The sequence below is a fragment of the Scophthalmus maximus genome, chromosome 4, assembly GCF_022379125.1.
Source record: "Scophthalmus maximus strain ysfricsl-2021 chromosome 4, ASM2237912v1, whole genome shotgun sequence".
Taxonomy (NCBI): Eukaryota; Metazoa; Chordata; class Actinopteri; order Pleuronectiformes; family Scophthalmidae; genus Scophthalmus; species Scophthalmus maximus.
The window spans coordinates 11455127-11479638 of NC_061518.1; the positions used below are offsets into that span (position 1 = coordinate 11455127).

At 42.5% G+C, this 24512-nt stretch overlaps 1 protein-coding gene across 1 annotated transcript in view; it reads right to left on the reverse strand.

Annotated features, from left to right (window-relative positions):
* Positions 1 to 1089: 1089 nt before the first annotated feature.
* The window catches only part of pde3b (phosphodiesterase 3B), a 36709-nt gene continuing 13286 nt past the window's right edge, over positions 1090 to 24512 (reverse strand). The window contains exons 2-16 of the mRNA XM_035628201.2: positions 13036 to 13086; positions 11479 to 11727; positions 10313 to 10464; positions 9131 to 9231; positions 8786 to 9017; positions 8577 to 8668; positions 8108 to 8268; positions 7465 to 7599; positions 6767 to 6878; positions 6527 to 6640; positions 5040 to 5239; positions 3685 to 3888; positions 3315 to 3476; positions 2570 to 2834; positions 1090 to 2486 (exon numbers count right to left, since the gene is read on the reverse strand). Coding sequence (XP_035484094.2) covers positions 2257 to 2486; positions 2570 to 2834; positions 3315 to 3476; positions 3685 to 3888; positions 5040 to 5239; positions 6527 to 6640; positions 6767 to 6878; positions 7465 to 7599; positions 8108 to 8268; positions 8577 to 8668; positions 8786 to 9017; positions 9131 to 9231; positions 10313 to 10464; positions 11479 to 11727; positions 13036 to 13086 — 2460 coding nt within the window. The 3' untranslated portion in view covers positions 1090 to 2256. The remainder of the gene's footprint in view (positions 2487 to 2569; positions 2835 to 3314; positions 3477 to 3684; positions 3889 to 5039; positions 5240 to 6526; positions 6641 to 6766; positions 6879 to 7464; positions 7600 to 8107; positions 8269 to 8576; positions 8669 to 8785; positions 9018 to 9130; positions 9232 to 10312; positions 10465 to 11478; positions 11728 to 13035; positions 13087 to 24512) is intronic.

The window sequence follows — 24512 nt, forward strand, 5'->3', positions numbered from 1 at the left end:
ATTGAGAACTAGTAGTTTGTTTGTTTTTAACCTGCCTCATGGCGTGTCATAAAAAAATATTGTTTATATATATATAAATATATATACACGCACACACACATACACACACACACAAATATATATATACATATATATATATAAACAAAACCAAAGTGAAATGAAACCCTGGATCCCTTCGTCACACACTGGCCGAGTTATGGGTTTGGGAGACAAATTAAAAATGAGTTATGAGGAAAGAGACGGGTGAACTTTCAGTCTGTCTAAACATCCGTGTCTGCTGACTGACCAAAACACAGACATTTAGACATTGTACTGTTTGTTTAGAAACAACGTTGAACTAAAAAAAACCCTTACACGCTCTATACTGTTGTAGAGCAAAACTTGTACAATGTGTTGTGTTGCTGCAGGGGAGACGGAGACGTTCGCAGTCTGCTGACAATCAAGATAAGTTGTTTTTTTCCCCGGTGAGGTCGTAGAAAGGTTATGCAAACAGTGTACGAACGGCCAGGAGACAGCACACATACTGTAAGCTCCTCTGTCACAGAGGACTTTTAATTGCTTGAATTTGTTTGTAGTCAAGTTGTTCATAGAGATATTACAAACTACGTTAGTCAACCAGATTTTTTTTTCTCCTTCATTTTCTTGGTTTTTTTAAAGTGTATTTCATACTAGTGACATAAATTCTTGCAAAATAATTATTCAACTTTGCAGGAATCCTGAGTAACCTTTAAAAAAATACTTGTAATCAAAGAGCAAACAAACGGAGAATCCATTCATTGAAACAGCACTCAACGGAATCTGAATGCAACGTGTTTAAACACCAGAGGACATTTCACTGATTAGCAACACAACCATCACTGAAAGGACACGCACGCACGCACGCACGCACGCACGCACGCACGCACGCACGCACGCACGCACGCACGCACGCACGCACGCACGCACGCACGCACGCACGCACGCACGCACGCACGCACGCACGCACGCACGCACGCACGCACGCACGCACGCACGCACGCACGCACGCACGCACGCACGCACGCACGCACGCACGCACGCACGCACGCACGCACGCACGCACACACACACACACACACACACACACACACACACACACACACACACACACACACACACACACACACACACACACACACACACACAAATAATAATCAAAAATGTGCTCTTGTTCTCCCTTCTCATTCTCTCCATCACATTCCCACCCCAAACAAAATATTCACACACAAACAAAATGAAGCAAGGGGGAGATAAAGGGTCCCCCATCAACAAAAGAAAAAAGACAGGTGGTACACATGAGTAAAAGCATCAAAATTGATGCAGATATAATGCTAATAATCAGTCAACATTTCAATAATGTCTCTGTGACTGAGTCTTATACAGTGTTTCGTGTCATCAGCAAGAAGAGAGAACTACACAAGCCGAGGCTCTGGGCCAACAGGGACTCAGTAAAGGTTCAGACAGGCACATTATATATATGTATGTATATATATATATATATATATATATATATATATATATATATATATATATACATATATATATGTACACATGTATATATATACATACATACACATATATATACTTCGAAAATATACCCAACACTGAGGCTGCAACAGTCTCAGTCTCTTGTCTCTCCACGTGGGAACTGTTCACTTTGGTAAAGGGAATCCATCGCTCGATGATGTCGCTTGCTTCATCACTTTTCCTCGACCTTTTCATTCTTAAATAAGACAGGAACTGTTCTGTACCTAAGGGAGGTGTAAGCGCTTCGCATTTGAGGCAGCATCACAGCCGAGTCACCGTGGAGGGCGAGTTAACGCTGGACCCCCGTCCACTCTCTCTCTCTCTCTCTCTTCCGCACCGTCCTCCTCAGTTCCGGTGCTTTCTCCTCCCGGTGCACCCGACTCTCCGCGGGGGTGAAAGTGCATAGGAGTTGGGCTCCCACCGTTGCGGCAAGGATCCGCTCACAGTAGAAAGGCCTTTTTGTTTCTCCAAGATCAATGTGACCGCTTGAGACTGCACAGTGAATCTTTCCGTGTGTGTGTGTGTGTGTGTGAGAGAGAGAGGGAGAGAAGTGTGTTTTATGTGCATTTGTCAACTTGTCGGCGTGTGTTCCTCGTGTCTGTTTGTGTTCATGTCGGTAAGAGGCAGGTGGTAGAGGGACTCGTGCCCTCGTTCTGTCTCTTGTTTTCTTTTTCACGCATTTCTGTTCTTTCCTTCTTCGTCGTCGTCCTGCTACTGGCGCTCCTCTCCCTCCTCCTCCTCCTGGATGACCTGGATGTCATCTGACGGGGAGACGGGCAGGCTGTCCGGCAGGCTGGAGAGCAGGCTGTCCGGCTGCTGCTGCAGTTTGCCGAGCTCTTTGCTCTTCTCCTCCTCCTCGATGGTCTTCTTCCACACCTTGTGGTTCTCCGTCAGGTGCTGCATGATGCTGCAGAACAGCCTGCGGTGGCTCTTTCTCCTTTCTGCGATGGACAAAAGGCAAGAATATGTTTAGCAATCTCTAGATCGTTAAACACAAAAGTAATGGTGCGCTGTTAACTCTTACTTGGTGCAAGCTCATCTTCGAGCCTCTCTTCCTCATCTTCATCTGAGTCTGTGTCGACCTGCCCCTCGTCGTCGTCGTCGTCGTCGTCGTCATCTGATCCCGCTTCGTTAATCCAGTGGCCAGGAAGTAGGCCGGCAGCGTCGTAGGAGTTACAAAGTGGTCCAACAATATGGGTGATGAAGGACTCCTGTAGCTTGGCCAGCTGCGGGAGGGAGCGGTCCATGAATGGGCTGATGGGTAATCCCAACCCAGCCTCCTCATCTCCCTACGGATAAAAAAACAAACAATGTCAGAAGACCGTTCCTCAGAGATACTTGTACTACAAACTACAGCACATCACAGAACAGTTTTACCATTACACTTTTTTATTATTCTTATATATATATATATATTTTTTGTGTTGTCTGTGTTATCTGTTTCTGCTTTGAGGAAAGACAGAAAAAAGAGGGGATGGCAGAATTGGCAGGTTATAGAGGGGGATGGATAGTTGGTTATTTCGGTTTAAGGGAAATGCATCTCCGCTCATTCCCCAACAAATCGCTGGGTATACCACAGAGGGATATTGAGATGTTGCTAATATCATTAATCTGTTTTTTGCTTTTTTTTTGTCCTTCTGGTTTTACTAACCTTGATAAAAAATATGCTTTTAACTCAAGTCTCTTTAAAAGAAATTCAATATAAACATAGAAATAAATTGGTCTTTGTCGATTGAATTCACGCTGCGATGATATCATGAAGCCCGTACCTGCTCATAAAACTCGTTGACGATGCCCTCTGTCCATTTGAGATGCAGGTCACGGACTTTGGCCGGTCCATTGATGTCGGCCAGCTTGATACACACTTGGCACACCAGCAGTCTGTCGTTCTCATTGGTCCAGTCAATCCCCGGACTGTTCACGTCGTTCACCTGTTCACAAACAAAGATGGATGCCTTATTACAACAGGTCAAACTTGTCCCGTACTTTCTTTTCTGCATTCATTATGATGCATAGTGTTCAACCAAGTTCCAACGCACCATATATATCAAATCTACATATTTTTGCACATAGAAATTAGAGGATCAATAAATAGATAATGATCTATTCTGATCACATTAAGATTCCTTCATCTCAGACCTTGGCATTGAACTCAGCCAGGAAGTCAAAGTGCTTCTTGAGGTCTGTTGCCAGTATCGCCTCGATGACGAGGAAGCGGAAACGCTTGAACTCCACGTGATCCAGGTTGACCAAGAAGTTGAACTCGGGCCGGGAGAGGTAGAGGCTCCAGGCGGACGCAGCATGGTGGTTCTCCAGCACCGAGCGGTCGTTGTACAGCACCGCCTGCAACGCACACAAGGGGAAAAAAAACGAGTGGTGACAGAGGGAAAGATGGCACACTAAGAAGATTCCTACCATTTCTGCTAGAAATGTCCCTAATGGATTTTCTTACGTAATGTGTCTGCATATGTGTTACGCAATTTGTAGTGGTTCCAAAAATAGCACGCAAATGGGATAAAAGGGACATGAGGGTATTGGTTATGAATGTAGAAAGGTTACAAGTGCAGGTTGACAGTCGTTTAAAGAGATATTAGAAAAAAGATCAGAAAGACTTAACAGGTCGCGTTAGCAGGTGGTTGGTGGTGGTTGTCAACATCATTATCAATCAATAAGTTCAGGGTTCCCTCTCCTTTCTTTTAACACACTTTCCTGGGACTTAAACAGAACCTAGACAGTGTGAGTGCTATCATTGGACATGAAAATACAATATTTAAACAGGGGCAGACGGTTTAACCCTTTCACCCCCAATATCACGTGTGACCACAGCCAGAGAGAGAGCGATGGGATTAACTGGCTGCGTGGTGCTTTTTATAAAACGATTTCAAATAGTAAAGAGTAAAATTTGATTTGATTGTAGCGCAACATGCAGTATACTGATCTACGCATCCCCTCCACACACACACGTCTCTCTATAGTTGTGAGGACACTCATTAACATAAGGCATTCCCTAGCCCCCTTACCCTAACCTTAAACCTCACAACTAAATGCCTGACCCCCGACCCTAACCCCAAACCTAAAACGAAGTCTGAAACTTGAAACTTGACCGGCTTAAATGTCCTCAAAGCGATTGGTTGTGAACCAAAACTGGTTCTCACAACTACAGAAAGAGAAGTACGGAGGTGAAAACAATATCCTGCTCGGAAAAAACCCCAAGAAAAAAAACATTATTTGGTCTTTGTTAACAGAAATTATTATTAATTATGTACGTGTTTATTAGTATATAGAGTGAGCTCCAATCACAAGTGGTCACTGAAAAGACTTTGAGACATTCAACTGCAGGTGTAAAATGATGCTCAAGCTGTCCACTTGTGATCGGATCAGGCTCGGGGCTAATGTTTAATCCCAGGTCTGAACACCGGGGCCCATGTGAGCTAAAATAAATGTGTCCATTCAATCTGCAAGACTTTCAAATACCAACAAACGCTGTGGATTACCTGAGGTGCATTAGTGGCTACTAGAAAGGCGTTTGTGCGACCAGGGTGGTCGTAGTCGTGCATCGCGGCTGCTACATAAAGGGCCATGAGCTCAAGGGCAGGGATGTTCCAGGCCAGGCAGCCATAGCTGTCATCTGAAATCGAGGAGCTCTTGGAGGAGGCGTAGGATATCCTGCCCGGAGAGATCCCACTATCTGAATCTGGAACATGACAGCAAACAAGACGGATGTCAACGAACGTCTCAGGCATAGACCTGTGGTGTTTTTCGATAATTAAGCAAAAAACTTTTCTCCATAATTTAAGTGGAAATAGAATTGACTGTAAAAAGAGGGAGGTAAATATCGAAATGTAATGTTGAATATGACACACACACACACACACACACACACACACACACACACACACACACACACACACACACACACACACACACACACACACACACACACACACACACACACACACACACACACACACACACACACACACACACACACACACACACACACACACACAGTTCTACTCTCATCTATTCACTGTCATACACAATTTCTCATATCACTGCCATTTTCTCATTCCCTTCTCTCCATGACCTCTTATCGACTGACAGCTGTTCTGGCAGCCGCAGAGGAGCGAGGGAGACGTCAGTGAATAAGCCTCAGATGATTTGTAATAGAGCTAAAATATCATCCGTAGAGACGAGCCCGTCAAACGTCTGCATTTTAAACAAAGCCATCTGTGCTCTGTGAATTAGAGACTTCATTCCGTAAAAAGAAGAAAGAGGAGAATTCTAAAAGTCACCAATAGAATCTGACATCAAGAAGTGGTCCTGGATTTAATAAATCAGTTTTTAGAAAAAGAAATCTTACACAACATGTAAGAAATGTTTTCCATCTCTTCTCCTACTTCCACAGTTAAAATAATGATAGTGACGTTCAGCAAGTAGGAGGCGAGAAAAAAACTTTGTTCTCAGTAAAAAAAGTTCACATTATCAGTCATTTCTTTGTAAGATTCTTTTTTGAATATAGCTGCTTTTAGACATTCACTGAAGTCCAGACATTTTCCTGAAATTTTTGCGGAGGTGCTGTATGCGAGAATGAAATGTTGCTCTGGACATATTCCCAAACTTTTTCTTCCAGCCACAGAGCTTTCTGGAAATGTTCCTGTTGGTTTGAACCAGTCTGATGCTGATAATCTACTGCCGCATTGTTATATGTGGGCAACAAAACTCCAAAAATATCCAGACATGGACTGACTAGTTTCACAGGTTGTACATTAAAAATAGTGGAAGAAAATGTCCTTAACTACTTAACAACTACATTTTCCAGAGTCAAGGTTTTTTTATTCTCTTTGAAAGAACAAGGAATGTTTATCTTTAGGACAGTTCCTGACTGAGAGCAGGCTCTTGAGTAGACACTTAACTAATGTTATGTAGCCACAACCTGGGCTCATCAAACTATGAGCCCACCTGTATCACTGTTGTTTACCTGTGTCACTTCCTGTCACATGCTCACTGTGGATCTGCTGGAACCCAGGGATTTGTCGAGTGGTCAGGTACCAGACAGCGTGGAGCACATCAGTAGCATGAACCCGGTTGTGATCTGTGTGTTTTTAAACACGGTGTAGGTTCAAATGAGTTTATTTTACCATGCACACCAGCAGTTATAAGTAAAACGTCATGACACAAGCGACTTAATTCCTCCAAAGAAATACACATGAACACTCACAGGGAATGTCCCTGTAGCCACTTTCCAGGGCACAGAAGTATGTCATGAACTCCCTCACTGGGATCTTGAAAATTTCAAACAGGCACGTATCCTGGAAAAGGGTGTACGTCACCTGAGGAAACACAAGCGAGATTTTACTGTTACACCAATTGGAACATCAGATAACCAGCTCTGTCATGGATGTGCACTGCAACATTTAAGTACGTCGAACGTTCTTTAAGATAACTGTGTGCACATAATCATGTTGCAGAAATTCTGAAATCTAATTTCAAGCCAATACGTAAAAAATAATTTGCACTTCGAGAACTTTGTAATAATTACAACTCAGCTGTTGTGTACATTTACATTTTCACTGCTGTTAATCTGTGGCTCGACCCTCATTTAGAGCAGGTCTCTCTCAGGAGCCTTTACAAAACTCTTCTCCTGCTAAAGAGCTGATGTGATGGGCCAACAAGTCCACACCACCTCCGCCTGCATGCTCTTACAGTTACAATACATTTCTCCTGTTCTAAACCTTTTCAGGTTTCACTTAGCTGTATCAGTACAGAATTGGTAGATCCCACAGATCACAGACTGAGCGTTTAAACTCTTTACATACCCAAACATGAGCATTTTAAAAGGTCTCGCTGAGCAGAACTACTTTTGTAAGACACTAGTGCCACTGAAGGAGACGGCTCCTTTGTGGTCGTCGTACTCACATAGCTGAGTATCCGGCCAGTCTTCCCTCCCGTTTTGTCGACCAGGTCAAAGATCTGGAAGTTCCAAGTGTTCATCCTCTCCATTAGAGCCTTTTGGTCCTCCAGCATAGGGTCGAGTCTGAACTCCTGCTCACCCTGGAGACAATCACAACATTCACAAGTTGTAAGAGATAAGCACAAATAGTATTTCTGACGCGGATTGTTCGGAACACATTATACAGAATATTGAATTAATCTGACACAGACACTACACTGCCTGGGGAATATCTGGAAGATAGAGCACACGTTAGTCGTATAATTAAGTGTTAACAACAGAATTTGTTTGCTGAATGAAATGGGATGTCAGGACAACTTAACCGTCCACTGACTATATAAACCTTAATATTTCTAAATAAATAGCTGTAGGTTCAACTTTCAAATTATCACACGTCAGAGTGTTGAATGGACAATGACTCCATTGACTCCATCCAATGACTCCATCCAAAACCTTGACCCCTACGTGGTTGATCATTGTAGGCAAATCTAGATTATGGGAGAAAAAAAAACTACAAATAAAATGACTCATTTGGAATAACTGTGCCATGATGTGCTGCCCTGCAGCGGACGGTCAGGAAGTAAGCAGACGCCCCCTGATGAATCCCACCTCTGATTCCTGAGTCTGCTGGTCTGTGCTCGGGCGCCTCTCCTTCTCCTCCGCCTGCCCCTGATTCCCTGCAACATCTGACCGCCCGTCTCCAGACATGTCCACCTCCAGGCTCTCCTCTCTGATCAGAGGCTCACCTGCGAACTCCAGTCCTTCACCTCCTGCACACCCAGAGCACAAAGACGTGTAAGGACACATTAACACACACCTACATTTAAAAAAATGAAAATAAAAAGTATAGGTTTTTTAATCGAGCATTACTTCCTCTCAAGTATTTTTTAATTTAGCTTTTGATACTAGAATAAATAGTATATAGTACAAGAAAAGCTATTCAACATTTTTTAAAACTTTACATCTAGTATTTTTTTGATTATTAATACAGTCCTTACTGTCTAACTTCAAGGTCATTCTTTCGTGTGTGTGCGCTCCTCTACACTGTATCATGTGCATTTAATGTGCGTCTGTGTACCTGAACGCCTGCGTTGAGCCTCACTGGTGAATGGTTGATGAGATTCCCCTGCGTCACAGCTGGAAACTCCCTTGGGCATCTGACGACCACAGCTAAAATGGCAACAACAATGTCATGGCAATCACAGACATGAGCAATCGCAGCACGTCACAGTCGCTGACAAAAAGTGCGGACTCCATAACAAGCCACTACGATGCAGCGGGTCTCACCTGGTGCAGAGGGGGAAGGCGGAGCTACGGTAGGCCTGCTGAAAGTCGGGTGAGCTGAGGGTGTAGGCCAACGGCTTGTGCAGGTTTAGGTTGATGCTCGGCTTTGTCAGGAAGTCGGCCGTGTCGGGGAACTCCACCGGCGATCGAGTGACGAGGGACGATGAGGAGCCCAGGCCTACTGCGGGGGAACTGTGGCTTGGTGAGGTGACTGGGCTCAGGCTAGGGGACGTGCCTGGAGTGGATGAAGGGAGCATGGGAAAGACGAATGGGACAATTTTGAGTGAAAAAATTAGCAGTTACCTAAAAATGTAGCAACCTTCGAGAAGTTTTATAGTTAATTCTTACCAGCTCTCCTAGACCCTGCATGGTAGGTGAGGGTCACAGAGGAAGACCTCTGTTTGGGAATGGTAAGCAGGTTTGCACTGGGCCCATTGGACAGACCTGAGCTGGAGCACAAAACACACACATTCATATAACTTCTCACTTTACCCAATAGTTTATCCAACATTTTAAAGCCGACCTTCAATCACATCATCTGGTGAAAAAACACAACAGTCCAATCCCGCACTTTGCTCTGACTAATCAGTCATCTAACACCTCTGAAACATAAAGAGCACGATGATATTGAACTCAAAGCAACATAGCTGTACCTGTGCTGCCATCCTGTGGAGAAGCATAGACACTGCATCTACAAGGGTCCACATAATAATGTGTGTTGTACACGGTGTTAGAGATATTGTTTACTGATTTTTAGGTTGGAGCATGTCAAAATGACCATTACTATTATCCAGCCAAACTCATTGCTCGATTAGCTAAAACTTCAGATCGGTTACTTCATTTTTTTACTCAGACAATATAACATGTTAGCGACATCTTCGCGTTCGTTGGCTTTTCAGTCTCACATTAACAGATTCTATATTCATGTTTCAGATCACCAGTCAGCTGTGAGGATTGATGAGCAGTATGGACAATGACGTGTTCACTAAGGGGTCTTTTTTTTATATATATATATATATTTTTTTTATCAATCGGACACTGTATATTAAGCATTTGTAAGGACTGAGTGATGGGTGTGTAGTTGTGATTAACTGTAGCATGATATGGATGTGAATTGAGGCGAGGAAATTGAAAAAAAGATGACCACAATGATAATATTTAAAGTTTTATATGTTGAATCCAGCTCTGAAAAGACCTATACTTAAAACCTTTGTGATTGTGATCAACAGTTCTCATGCTGTCCTCTCACCTAAAATGTGTAATACACAGATGATCTGTTTCCTGTGAAGTGTACTTTTGCCTAATATAATTTTTTATATGAAGACGATTTCTGATAAAACAAGGGTAAAAAAGGCTGGGTTTCACTGTACAAAGGTGAGGCTGAGGGTTGAGAAAAACAAAAAATACAGTCACCTTGATCAGATATTGCAGCCACTTATCAGATCTAAAATCAGGCCCATTTAGGGTAAACTATAGTCCACATGATGCTTCTACAAGGCGGTGATCTTAGTGTTATGTTTGTGCCGGTACCTGGTCAGGTTGTGGTCATGGTGGGGTCTCTTGCCACTGCTGCGCTCCCAGCGTGAGGAGGTTGATTCAAGAGGAAACAGTGCAGAGGATGAAGAGGAGGTGGAACTCCGCCTGGGCTGAGGGGTGGGGAGGCTGTTTCTGCTGCTCAAACCCTGATCAACACAGGACGCGTCTTTACACTCCAACTACACTCCGGTAATGTGACTCAAACAACATCATCACACCAAAAGGCCAGGAGCACTTGTTAAAAACCATGTTCAGACTGACAGTGGTACGTCAAAAAAACAACAAGTAGAAGGATCCTGTGGTGAAAACGTTTAACCTAGCTCGACAATGACCACAATGCAATTCAGGGTCATCTGGCAACACAACAAAAATATTTGGCCAATCAGATATACGATGGGCTAGGGATGGGAATTGATAAGATCTTATTGATACCAATACGATAGTCAATTGTGCGTATCGGTCTCATTCTTCATCCATTGCCCTATCGATAACTGAAAAAAAAGGAGGCCTACACATGTTTTCAGTGTCACTTTAGAAACAGAACACGCCTGTGACTCAAGTGTGCAAAAGGTCCTCTGTATTTTTACTATTTTCATTCAAGTTTTCATAGTCAAAGAAAAGAAATCTGCTTAGCCCGCCTCGATATCGCTTATGTTATTATAACAAAGGACATTTACCCTTGGTGATGGACATGCTGCTTGGATGTGAAGCGGTGGCACTAGTGCGTCAAATACACGGCATTTGTGGAATCTAAGCCCATGTTGTGAACACTAATCTTTCAGCATGGTGTTTCCAGCCTTTATTGAAATTAACATTTAATAGACGGTACAACCCAACACAGTCGTGTTCTTCCTCTGCTGTGACTCCTTCGTGTTGCAAGTTTCCTGGCAGCTTAGTTTGACATCATTGTTTTAAGTACAATAGTCAGAAAAACAGCCAACATCGATAAAAGGAACTAATAAATTCAGAAGGTTCTAACAATTTGGAACTGGTTCTTTATTCCCATCCCTATCAATGGTGTAATTGTGTTATCTACTTTGCTCTCATCTGAAGTAAAGATATTGGAGTTCCTTCAGTCCTGGACTTTCTAAGTGAAAAGACTTATTTCTCATCTCTTCACGTATCTAGGCCATTTGTTGGTACAGTTGTCATGTGCCCACCTTGATAGTTTTCCTGTCGGTCCTCTCGACAGGGTCCTCCACCTCGTCGCAGGGGTAGAAACCCGGGAAGGGGGTGAAGGGGTTGACCCTGGGACGGCATGAGCCTGAGAACGTCCCCATGAGGCTGGAGATGCTGCGCAGACTTGAGGTGGTGTGCGGTGACAGAGACGAGTCCATCAGCAGGTCTGACACCAGGTTCCTGGCCTCGTTGATGACCGAGAGATCCACGCCGTTGCCGCTCACGGCGCCCTGATGTATGCACACGACCATCACACAGATTAGGGGACAGGGAAGCAAAGGCCCCTCTGGGCAGCACATTATTTGCACAAACACAAAGTTACAAAGTTTGAAAAATGTTTTTGGGAAACTGTTTTTTGTCTACTGACCTAATGCCCAAGTGTACATTTATATGTTAAACAGACGGGTGTCAATCTGTTTAATGCCCCAATCTTAAGATACCTACACACTATCACGTTTTTGTTTTTTCAAAAAGACATCAATGCTGCTACATTTACATCTTCCGTCCGCAGTTGTTGAGCACCTAAAGCTGAGAAGTTTGGAAACGCTGCCTGCCCCATTTTAGTTGGAAGAATTCCAGGGGCAGCGTTGTGGTACATAACGGGCGGGCAAAAACAAAAAAATTGAAAAAGTCCCTGCTCTTACTTTTCACCATTGTTGTTTCTTGTTTGCAGCATCCTCTGAAGCTAAGTAACCAACTGCACAGTAGAAGATCGGCTTCCTGTTTTCACCGAATGGTAAACGTTTTCAGGTGTGTTAATATGGACGGGGATTATTAATGTAACTTGTGTGGACGGAGATTGTTTGACATGTGTGTGTTAGTATGTATGATGTTAAAAAGGCTGCTTGGCGTAGTGGTGTTGTGTTAGGAACAATGACACCAGGTGTACACAGTGCTGCAGACGACCCCCCACCTTTCTCTACACTCTCGCGTGCTTCATCTTCATCTCTTTTCGCAATCCCATTTTCCCACGGCCGACTGCCAATAGTAACAATTTCTAACTCGTCTCTCCCACCTCATTCCTCTCCCGTTGTCTTTTTTTTATTCATCCTGCCTCTTACGGAACAAAAAACAGTAACAACTTCTACAATATATTGGGAGGAAAATACACTGCCGCACACAAAATAGGTGTAATCTTTGCTTTTATTATTTTTTAAGGACCTGTTTTATGAGGGAAACTGTTCTGACTGACTTTGCCCCGTCAGAACGGAAACAAATAAGGACTTTTAGTCCGTCCCAGCGAAATTCTCTGACACATTTCACAAATAGCTCAAACAAGTGAAAGAATGTCTGAGTAAGATAAAAGTGTGGCATGACAACGATGCCAAGGTCACTGTAAGCCAGATTTTTACACAATGTGTATTTTGCCTAACCACAAACCAAATATCAGGGAAAGAACTGAATGTCCCAGAGGTGACATATGGACGGCCTCCTCTCACGGACCAAAGAGACAATCCTACTCGAAAAGACCTTTGTTTGCTGTGTGCTAACCATTATGTACCATTAAACACGTGAGCTGAATTGAACACAGCACTCACCTGATACTGTGGCTTGTACCAGTGCTTCAAATCCCAGTCCCACAAGATCATCTGGAAAGAAAAAAACACAAGGACACAAAAGCCGTCAGACAAATGTCATCACTGTTTACGTGTCGGTGCATAACAGAGAAAATGAAATGTATAAAGGCACAGGCTTCGACCCACGCGGCACTCTTTGAGCACATTAGGCCGTCCAGTGGGGCCACCGGCGGGTCAGCCAGAGGGCGACAGAGCCTCTGCTGTTCTATTCTGCCTGTTATCTAAACACACAGTGTAGTAACAGTTTACATTAAGGATTTCCTGCACCGCATGATGCACTTTCCACGACAGGTACGCTAATGCACACGGCTTTTTGCAACAGCACACCGAGGCCTTTCACTGAAAAGCAAAACCACTAAAACCGCCGCGCTGCGTCTACAATGGAGCAATGAGATCTTATCTGGCTGCAGCTACGTCAATTGGCAGCATTTCCATGCTATCTGTGGATAACCAAATAGCTCTCACACATTACAGCAGTGTGCAGTCGGAGCTGGCGAAGGCTGGACCTGAAATAACCTCATCGTCTGTGTTCACTATAAATACAGTACAACCTTTTTAAAGAAATTCATCAGCAAAGAGATTAAACTGTTTCTTTTTTTATGTGGTCCACGTATACTTTTACAACTTCACAGTTTTTCTTTAACACTCGCATTTAATTTTTTCTGCCATGCCCACTTGGAAAGCATTGATATCTATTACTACTTCATTGTGTCCTTTTTTAAGACTCATTTAAAAACATATTTTCATATAATGACACTAGTTTTTTTTTATTGCTTATTCACTTATATATTCCAAAGAATTTTTAACACATTAAAATATTGCATTAACTTTTCTGTGATTGCATAGTATGTTTTTTCTGTTTTATGTTTGTGAAGCGCTGGGAAAACCTTATTTTTTTTTTTTTTAAGTATTAAACAACAACAAAAACAAAAAAACGTACAACACATGGAAACACAAAGCCTGCTTTTTATGATCCACCAGCATGTTTTACTGGAAGGAAATTCAGGGTTAGGACAATGAATACACAAATGGGAAAATGAATACACAAATCAAGGCCACCATGCGGTCTCACCCCTCACCACAAGGGGGAGAGATTCAGAAGCCTTATTTGAGAAGGACCTCTAATTACAAGTTGAACCTAAATTGTAAACGCACCCTCAAATGCTTTTTGTTTACATATCAGCCAGCCATCATATTGCCAGGGATAATCAATCATATAAAAAAATCGGTCAAATGGCTAAAACTTAAATAATTGTGCATTTATACTATGCTCTGTGTCCTGCTATGATTTTACACACGCATGTTTCCAGAACACGAAATCCATAACCACGATTGCTAAATAGATCAGCGGCTCCGTCTCATCTCCCATCTAATCGGTAAACGTTTCATTGATCAAAGTGGGATGTTGGGTGTTTGTCATCAGCATCTGTACAATGCTGCCAAACATTTAATATGGCAAATAGGCCCTACCATGGCAACCCGACATAGAGGCCAGCAAACAATGCTCGGCACACCATGGCAACAGGATGGCGGGAGACGGCTGGAGGACAGAGTTGTTGGCCTTCTGCTTGTTTACGGAGACGCACGCAGAGGGGCTGAAGCAGAGAGGCAGATGGGTAAACGCTGAAGGACAGGATGCCGCTAAGCAAGGGATGGAGGGTAAAGGACAGAACTACGAGGTGGCGATCAAAGAAACAAGAGACACAACCACATTCATGTGCACTCAGCCATGTTTTGTTGGCAGTTCCATTTTCTACTGACCCTCGTGATCACATACGCAGCACACGCCCAGAGACACACTCAAAAACGTCTGCGGCACGTCACGCGATAAGGTGTAGTGTGTGTGTGTGTGTGTGTGTGTGTGTGTGTGTGTGTGTGTGTGTGTGTGTGTGTGTGTGTGTGTGTGTGTGTGTGTGTGTGTGTGTGTGTGTGTGTGCGTTCTGTCAACACCTCACCCGTACAGTTTGCACTCTTTACCCTTCATTATCTGTGCACAATGCACAAAAACACAGACTCCTCTCGCGCTCTGCTCCGAGAACAGGAAAAGCTGGATGAAGGGACGACACCACCACCACCACCATCCGCCATTGAAGCGCGTGCCAAGCAATAACTTATTTACACTGAGGGCCTTCTGCATGTGATGAGATTAAAATCTCTCAATGAACGGGAGAGATATTTTGTTCAGTGGTGTTATGGAAACATGACATGAGGGCGGACACATAGACAGAGACACAGCTCAGCAGCTGACACTTACAGACACCTGTACACGCATGGTTACACACAGACACACAGGCAGGTTGCAAAACACATTAAATTATGTCTCACCTCTATGACATTTACCTTGTTCCCTTTGTGGCTTTTTGTCAAGTAAATTGAGGTACTCGGATATTGCACATTTCTACTTTATATAACTTTAATTTACTAAAATTTATCAGGTAGCTACAATTTCTATTTACAGTGCAGAATACGATTGTAAATGAAAAGTGACTTACTTATGAAACATGATACATTGCTATAGATGTAATGACCCAAATGTTATAGGGAAGCAGTTAAAACTACCTCCAGCTCAATAGCTACAAGTTATTGTCTATCTATTTAAAATAATAATGATAATGAAAAAGGAATTAGTAATAATCTAAAAGGAGATATCCTGACTAATAAGACTGCAACTTTTACTTTACCTTAATGACTTTATTATATTTCGAAGGGGGGAAGAAATGATTTTACTCAAGTAAAAGACAAATACTTCATCCACTTTTAACTTTAGCTTAGGACACAGGAAGGTAACAAGTATAAATGACAGTGAATTATGCTAAAAACCTAAAGCAGCACTTTAAAAAAAAAAGGAGAGTTTGTTTGCGGCTGTTAATGATATTATACATCAATATCATAACATGGTATTTACCACTGAGAACATGAACCATGTCCTTCAACAATGTCAGGCGGTCTACCCCTTTTTATTCTTTTATTCTTTATGAGGTTTAATTATGGTGGAGGCATTTCCATGAGGAAACAAACCTCAAACCACCAAAACATTCAAATAAAAAATAAACGTAAAGGCAAAAAAAACAAAACAAGTGAACATTGAAATAACTCTTCACATACACACAATTATTTAGCAAGAGTCAAGTCGTAAATATTTCCTCGCAGAAGTCAATAAACCTGTGCGATCTATTAGACGGCTGGTTAGTCACACCTGCATGTTACATGAGCGAGGTTCTGACACTGTGGTGCGAGAGGTGCTGCAACTGATAAAAAGACGCTAATAAGAGTGAGTGTGTGTGTGTGTGTGTGTGGGGGGGGGGGAGAGAGGTATCAATGGCAGACAGGCGGTGCATTTGTATGGAGAGGAGCAGGGCACTGCTGACGTCAGTCTGTAACGACACACACACACACACACACACACACACACACACACACACACACACACACACACACACACACACACACACACACACACACACACACACACACACACACACACACACACACACACACACACACACACACACACACACACACACACACACACACACACACACACACACACACACACACACACAGCGTCAGCAGCCCTCCGCACATGCACACGCTGATAATGAATGGACCCTGGCTGGCAAGAACGCGCATCAGGAAGAAAAGATGACGCGGAGGGAGGAAAAGAAAGCACAGACAGGCTTGATTCTTTTAAGCCCCTGTTCAAGGAAGAGAGTTAAACAGATGACAGATCTTACAGTGTGTGTTTGTGTGTGTGTGTGTGTGTGTGTGTGAACTGCCAGGATATGGCTGGGCCTGTAGCACTGTGCCAAAGCTCAGACAGGTTAGCCGACTGTCGGCCAGCAGTTGAAGGAAGGAGCAGCGATTAAAGAAAAACTGTCTGTGAACTTTTGACCCCGACCTGCTCACTAAAAACATGTATCCTGCTCTGAGACACATGCAAAAATGACCCATGGGATACAATATACTGGAGATCCCAAACATGCATTTTGGGTTAATTTAAAAAAAGGTAATTCTACAACCTTAGTGAAGTGTTTTAACAATGTGGAATATAACAGACAAAAAATTGTAAATGTCTGCACCAACCTCCATTAATCGCATTCAACTGTCTAAATATATTTTATTTTTACTTTTTTGTTTTTTTTATTAGCTTTAAAAAAGTTAAAATTAATACAAAGCCCAATATGTCGCTGCTTTCAGACAAGCACTGGAGGCTGGACATTTTCCTGAACTTTTCCATGGGGTCTGTATGTGAGAATAAAAATGTTATGCAATTGTTGCTCCCTACAATGTCTAAGGGCCCATGTGAGTATATGGCAGAAACACACGAGGAAGATTCACGGCGAGTGAGTGACCCCTCGCCTGAATGTTCTGGAAATTACCCTGCTGTTGTGAACGCGCGTGTAACCGGACAATTTCCTGCTGCGTTCTTCACACGTGAACTGCGAACTCCGGACAAAACTTTTCAGACATTTTCCAGGGTCTGACAACAGCTCGTCACGCTCTGATCGTCAGCTGAACAGACTTGATGCGGCAAAGTAACTGACTGAGCAGCTGCCTGTCAGAGTCGGGACGAGAAACAGTCCGTCCTCCCAGTGTAAACTGGCCGGACAATCTACAGGACCAAAGCTTTGGAATAAAACTTTTTGCGTCCACGTTGTTTGGCTCACCGCCGATCCCACAGGTCAACGGGCCCAACCTGGAAAACTCTTGGTACACCAGATGGCCGGTCCGCCTATGGCTGTCACCAGAGTGGTCGGGGCAACCTGACAGGACCATGGAAAATTCTTTGACTAGGGAAAGGAGCTCGTGCAAAATGTCATCCCTCTCTTTCACACTCATCTACCACTTCACTGGACTGGTGTTGTTCAGCATCTATATGCGTCCTTTGGAGTTTGAAGTACTTCTATGACAAGATTTGTTTCTCGGTATCGGTGTGTTTGTTTGTCGTATATGGCACAAAGCCAGTGAATAAAAAAACAAAAAACTACCCATTTTTGGTCTTTTAACGTCGTCATGCCGAAGACATGGCAATAATAACAATAATCAATAACAATAATACCAGTCGCACTTGATTTCAGTGCGTCGCCAAACGAAGCCCCTCGTGGCGTGTGCTGTTTCAAGATTAAAGCGAGTGAACTAGTGCCTCTGAAGTTTTTTCAGTTTCTTATCACAATCCGAGGGGGGGCGGAGTTCCCTAAACATCACCACGGAGCACATAACTTGTTCATTTGATAGAAACCAGTGTGCTCTATGGGAAGACACCCGGGCTAATGAAGAGCATGAAATGGGGTTTGGAATCAAAGTCACGTCACACATGCGTTCAGGGCATCGTCGAGGTTGCTCTGCCTCTGGACTTGTCAGCAACTGGTGTGTGTTTACATGAGGACCAGAGGATTTACATGTAAGAGCTACGTACGTTTGGGCGCATGTTACCAAAGAGTTTTCACAAAAGATATACATTGAACAACTGAAAGGGGTGGGGGGGGGGGGTGGTGCTAGGGTAAAGGAAGGAAAAGGTGTGGAGAAATGCAAATCTATGGGGAGCAAGCAATGGTGAAGAATGGTTGTTTTGGTGAAGAATGAAAACACATGTTATAATACGGACCAGGAATGTACATGTACACAATGTATTGACAATGGAGCATCTACAGGACTGTCCCCACGACATAACCACGGAGCCCTGCCGTTATTGTTTGTAGCGCATCAGGTCACAAATAGATTGTAAATGGACTCCAGACTTTATACAACTGAGCAATGCGAGTGTTCTTCTCACACCCAAATTTATTAAATTCATCTCCAAGTGCAGAAAAGCAGGATTCTTTTTTTACGAGTATTCACTGATTTGGAGGAATACTTGGGGGTTGTCTACACCAAAAAATGCATGCTGATTTGATCTTATCGAGGATGTCCCCCCCAAAATTTGTGCTGTGTATGGTTGTGTTCTGAATCAATTCCATTTAGTGAATTAATTTAACAGATGACAGTATCGTGTAAGACGAGACTGTGCCCAATGTTTGCCACTGGTAACACAGGCAAACTTTTAATTACCAGGTTTCGAAAGTGAGGGTTGGGTTGTTGTTCTTTTACTTACTACCCGTAAAACAAAGGTACTTACAGCACACGCATTATTCTATTGTTGACTTTTAATTTAAAAATAAATAAATAAACAAGGATGCCCGTTTGTCTTATCACAGAAGATTGGCAAGAATATATCAGCGTGTATGACCTTTGGAGAGCAGTGGCAGTGAGCCCAAGTGTAAATAGTTTGAATAGTACTTCTCAAAGTCCTTTCAGCTGACATTGATTTGCTGATGTGCCGGTTCATATAACTATCCCAGGTTTACCCAGCGTTAACACCTGTAATTATTAAAGGGATTATTGACCTTGTGACGCACAGAATGTACAATCAGCGTCTGGCGAGGCCTTTGTATGTCATCGAAAAAATGTAAGCAGCTGTTTATGGAGGCACAAGTATTCGGATCTGCCTCTGACTCAGCTCTCGTGTTTTGTTTTCCTTTTCTTACAGGTGTATTTCCTTGACTCATATCAGCCCAATGTTTGGTTTCTAACAGCCTAGTAGAAGTTATCAAAGACTCAGTACATACCAGGGGACAAAGGTGATCTCAGCACAAATGGTTTCTGCTGAAACTGTGAGCAGAGGACTTTAATGTCTCAGACAAAAATCTTGGATCCTGTAAACATGGAGGTGCAAATTACACTTTTGCTGTCTTAATTTCTCAAGTCAATTCATTTACAATCTGGCTTTACAATGATTCAAACTAAGATGCTTATTGAAATACCAACTAAGACAGTAGAGAAAATAAATCATTTTGAATTGTGTGTATTGACAGACACGTGGGATCATGCAATTTTTTTGTTGCCCATGTTTTTGGTGTGATTTCTTTTTTTGCTCCCTAATCTCTTGGCACTCTAATTTTAATTTTAACCCGACAACAGCACTGTGTCAAAAACCTGCAGCCTCCTCATTCATTCCAGTGACAACAATCAATCCCAACTGGCTCAACCTCGACAACAATGCAACACGACGTCATACAGAAAACCTGTTGAAGTGGCAAATCAAATACTGTCTATGCAAGTGCACATTCTAGGAAGTTAACTTTGTAATGTGGATGTCAAACTACTAGTGAGAACATGACTTTATATCAACTGAACTGAACCTTTGTAAAAACAATTTTGGTAATGATCTCATATAAAGCTGTTAATTGGTTGATTAACATAAAATTAATGGGAAACAACTTCAAGACTATTAATTACATAAAAAATGTAATAACAATGATAAAAGATCAGATTATGTCGACACAGAAATGTTGCAGTCATTGCAAACCGTGTAAGCTCAGGTTGTCAAACTTTTATATATTGCACTTTTAAGTAAACAATTGGTAGTACATTTTCTTTTCTGCCAGAGATTCTGCTAATCTGATGACAAATAGCCCATATTCCCAGTATATTCTAACTTGGCTATGGTTTCTCTCTATCAAAGTGTAAACGTGATGCATGTCCTTCACATGCAACCTTTTTTGACCAGTGTGGAGCACAAGAGCGATCTACAGTCTGGAGGCTGGGAGGCCCGAGTACAACAGGAAGGTTATACCTGATATGGACATGCGAGCTCGATGAGGGAGGCTCAAAGCCTTGTAAGGGAACATCTGGTTTTATCATGGAATCAGTGCAGGCTCCTCTCATAAACACAACCTAACGCCTGAGCCCTGGAACTCTGGCCAATAACAAGCATGCGAACACAAACGCCATCCATCAGAGCCGAGCAAAGGGGGGAGGAGTTCACAGGGAAGTAGAGCGAGTGAGACAGCCACAAAGAACAGTGAGAGAAGAGACCACAACAGAAATTGTGTGTTGGGTAAATCATTTACAAGCCAGTGACCAATGCTAGCTGTACTCAGCTTCTCAATAAAAGAACAAAACAAGAAAAAGAAAAACTTACAAAGGCCATAATCAAGATGGAAAAGACTTTAATGAAGCACCTCAGCATCTGTCAGTGTAGTTGTTTGAGTTCTTTAAAATTATTTGAGAAAACAGAGTAATTCAACTAAATGGAAAGCTCTCAAGGAAAATTCATAGCAAGAGTCTGTTTGTGTGCTTCATAGCAACAAAAGCTTTGCTGCATCCTGTCCTTTCCCTCCTGTGTGGATCACAGAGGCAAAGGTCAGAATCATATGGAGCTCCAACGTGTACCTTTCAAAATACCTCAGCTACCAGTTTTTGAGTTGTTTTTGTCAGGATGTTCGAGCTGGATATTATTCTTACAAGGTATACTACACTGCAGAAACTTTATAATGTAATTTACATTAAGTATCTTTGAATATAAAAAACAAAACAAAAATATCTGCAGTTCTATGAAGCCTTTTAGCCCGTGATGGATCATTTTGGTTTTGCAGCTGTTCACATTTCACAAATGTGACCAAACCCTGTTTATAGCAGCAGGAAGAAGCCAAAGGGCTCTGACTAAAAATCACTGTACATTACCTGCCGAATGGTGACAGACATAGTTAGGGTGATGAAAGTTAAACATATCACCAACCAAATAATTTTTTCTCAGGAATGGGGGAGACCAAACCAGAGGTAAAAGGAAGGGAGGCAATGTTGGACTTATGTTGTCTTTAGACCAAACGCAACACAACAGAGCCATTTTCGTGCAATGTCATTACATACAAAGTCAATGCAAAGGCGCAAATATTTCGCGTCACGTCTTGGTGACATGAATAACGCGATGATCCAGAAGCCAAAAGGTGTTGAGATTCTCCCGACGTCACTGACATCCCCAAATTGTGTCAGAAAAGTAGCCAACTGTTTGCTAACTTATGAACGTTACAACATTATAAGAGCATGTAAAAGCTGCGTGTCTGTAGGAGATACTCTGCCCCCTGGCTGCCAGAATCAAAAATGCAGCTTTAAGGTGCTTGAGACTGTACTGCAGTCGTCTCATTCTACTTGGCACAGATGTTTTGGGGTAAAAAGCCCCTTTTTCAGTGTGAGGCAATTAGCCACAAGTGTGTAACAATTGGCTTCCCCATGGTCTGGCCAGACAATGAGCAACTGTGCGCGTTCTACAACTCTTTCTGTGTAGGCACACTTTAAGGGCAACGCTGCTGATGGTTTGCAGAACTAGGTACATATGGTCAGGGACTAAACCTTACAGCAGTGTAAGGCTACGAAATGTATTACGGTCCATGTGAATAATCCACCCTGGCTCGGTACAGAGGTGGGGTGTGTCTATATTTCACGTCGTGGAGTCCGCGGTGTTTAGTGCACACATAACGAAGTAAGACCGTTAACCTGTCAGGAGGCCAGTTTGCTCTCGGTGATGAATGCAGCAAATAGAAAAGAGAGAGTGAGCTCACGAGTTAAATGAATCAAAGGAGAAAAGTGAGCAAGATCAGCTGAGGTCAAGAGTGACTGAAAAAAAACCCCTGAAATTATGATGTTTATCCGTAAAACAATCTTTATAATTTAAAATCAGGGCAAACATACACATATTAACAACCATGGAGATACAGCAGCAAAAACAATACTGTGAGCTTAAGCAAAACGTCCACTAGTGCTCCACCACAAAAGAAACACACTTTCCTTCCTGCCTTTAAAAATGACTGCATCAACGATATTTGATTTTAAATATAACCAGGGGCTATTCGGGGGTGACCTTCATCACAGGATGCATCAGTCACTCCTATTGCTCCTACTCGTACAACAACTAAGCGCGGGACATCAAATTTATTTGTGTATAATTATCTTCTGCTATCGATGCATTCAACAAACACGAATCTCTGCACACTAAACAAAATGCATCCTGAACGAAGAGGGAAAGAAATAGGAGACTGTGATGAAGTGCAGAACACAGTTTGCAGATAACAGACCAATAAAATTGTTTTAAGAGACAAATCTACACTTCCTGCTTAAATCCAACCTGCAGTTTGCAGTTTGAACACAGATTCCCCGGTCAGGACAGCTGGCTTCCAGAATGTCCCGTACAACAGAACAGGCACTGCTGACTAAGTGTGGGTCACAAAATGATGCTGGAACCACCGGAGATCAGCGTTTTACATCTTTAAGTATAAACCCGGAGCTCGGCGAGCTTTGCCTGCATCACCTGAGACATTTGCCACATGGCATAAATACTGGAACACTGGCTGACTGTCAGATGAGTCAGAGTCACACAAACCAGAGGCAGGTTTACTAAACAAGAGTTAAGGAGAACAAAGGTGATGCCTACATGTACCGAGTTTACTAAGATTTGTGTAGTATACACATTTTCTTTAACTGGAGGACCTTTAAATTTCTAGGTATTGAAGCACTGTGGCATTGCTGTTAAAGAGCACTGCTGGTCACAAAAAATATATATATATATATATATATATATATATATATATATATATATATATATATATCAGCAATACCGCCAAACATTGATCACAGAGAGGAAGAATAAGGTAAAGGGAGAGCTAGAAAATGTAAATTTGTGATGATCATCATGATCCTCAAGTCAATACATGTGACACCCATTTGCACACATCACACAACAACATATTCAACACAATGTCTGCCTCAGATATTGTGTTGAATAAATTACAAAGTCCCTTTGAAACTCTGGTCTTAATTTTATTATTTCAGAAAAAAGGGTGACAGTATTTATATCACTTTAGGTTGTTGTCATGAAAATCTGACACACTGGATCCAGGATGGACAAAAAAAACGACAATGATGTTTAATATCAACTTAGGGATTGTTAACTCAATATTCCATTGCAGTTGCTTTACTTTGAAGTTTGTTTTGAGGAGTAGTTTTCTCTGAATGTGACCTTCAGTTTTTTTTTCTTTCACTGCTCCGTTGCTATCAGTTCATTTCAGAGCATTATGTGCGTGGACAGATTATCATGTGCCAAAAACATGATAAATGACCGACACCTCCATGACACTTTGGTGGTAGTCTTTGGTCGGGCTGCTCATTTTGTTTTTGGCTACAGAGCTACATCTCCCAATGTCAGTGACGCATGACTGACCTAAGTCACACTATTGGTCGGCCTGCTGAGTTTTCTCACTGGCTAGTGATTTTTTTAAAAGCACCTACCCACAAATACAGCGGCTTTTTGGGAAAAACCTTAGCTACTTTCCATACGAGAGTGTGTCAAAGGCAGAGCAGCAGTTTTTTAGAGGCCACAGACGAAAGCTGCTTGCACATGCTCAGTGCAACCCTGAACTTTTCTAGATTCTAGGTTCCTCGGCGATGTGAACACAAATGTTCGAATCAGTTGAACCGGATATTAAACAGACTTTATCCTGCCAGCTCCCCTAGTACAAAGTCTGTGTTGTGTCTGATTGAGCTGATGTGCAAACAGATAAAGGGCTGTAACCAGCCGACACTAGGCAGAATAGAAATACGATGCAATGACGTCAAGAAAATGTAAA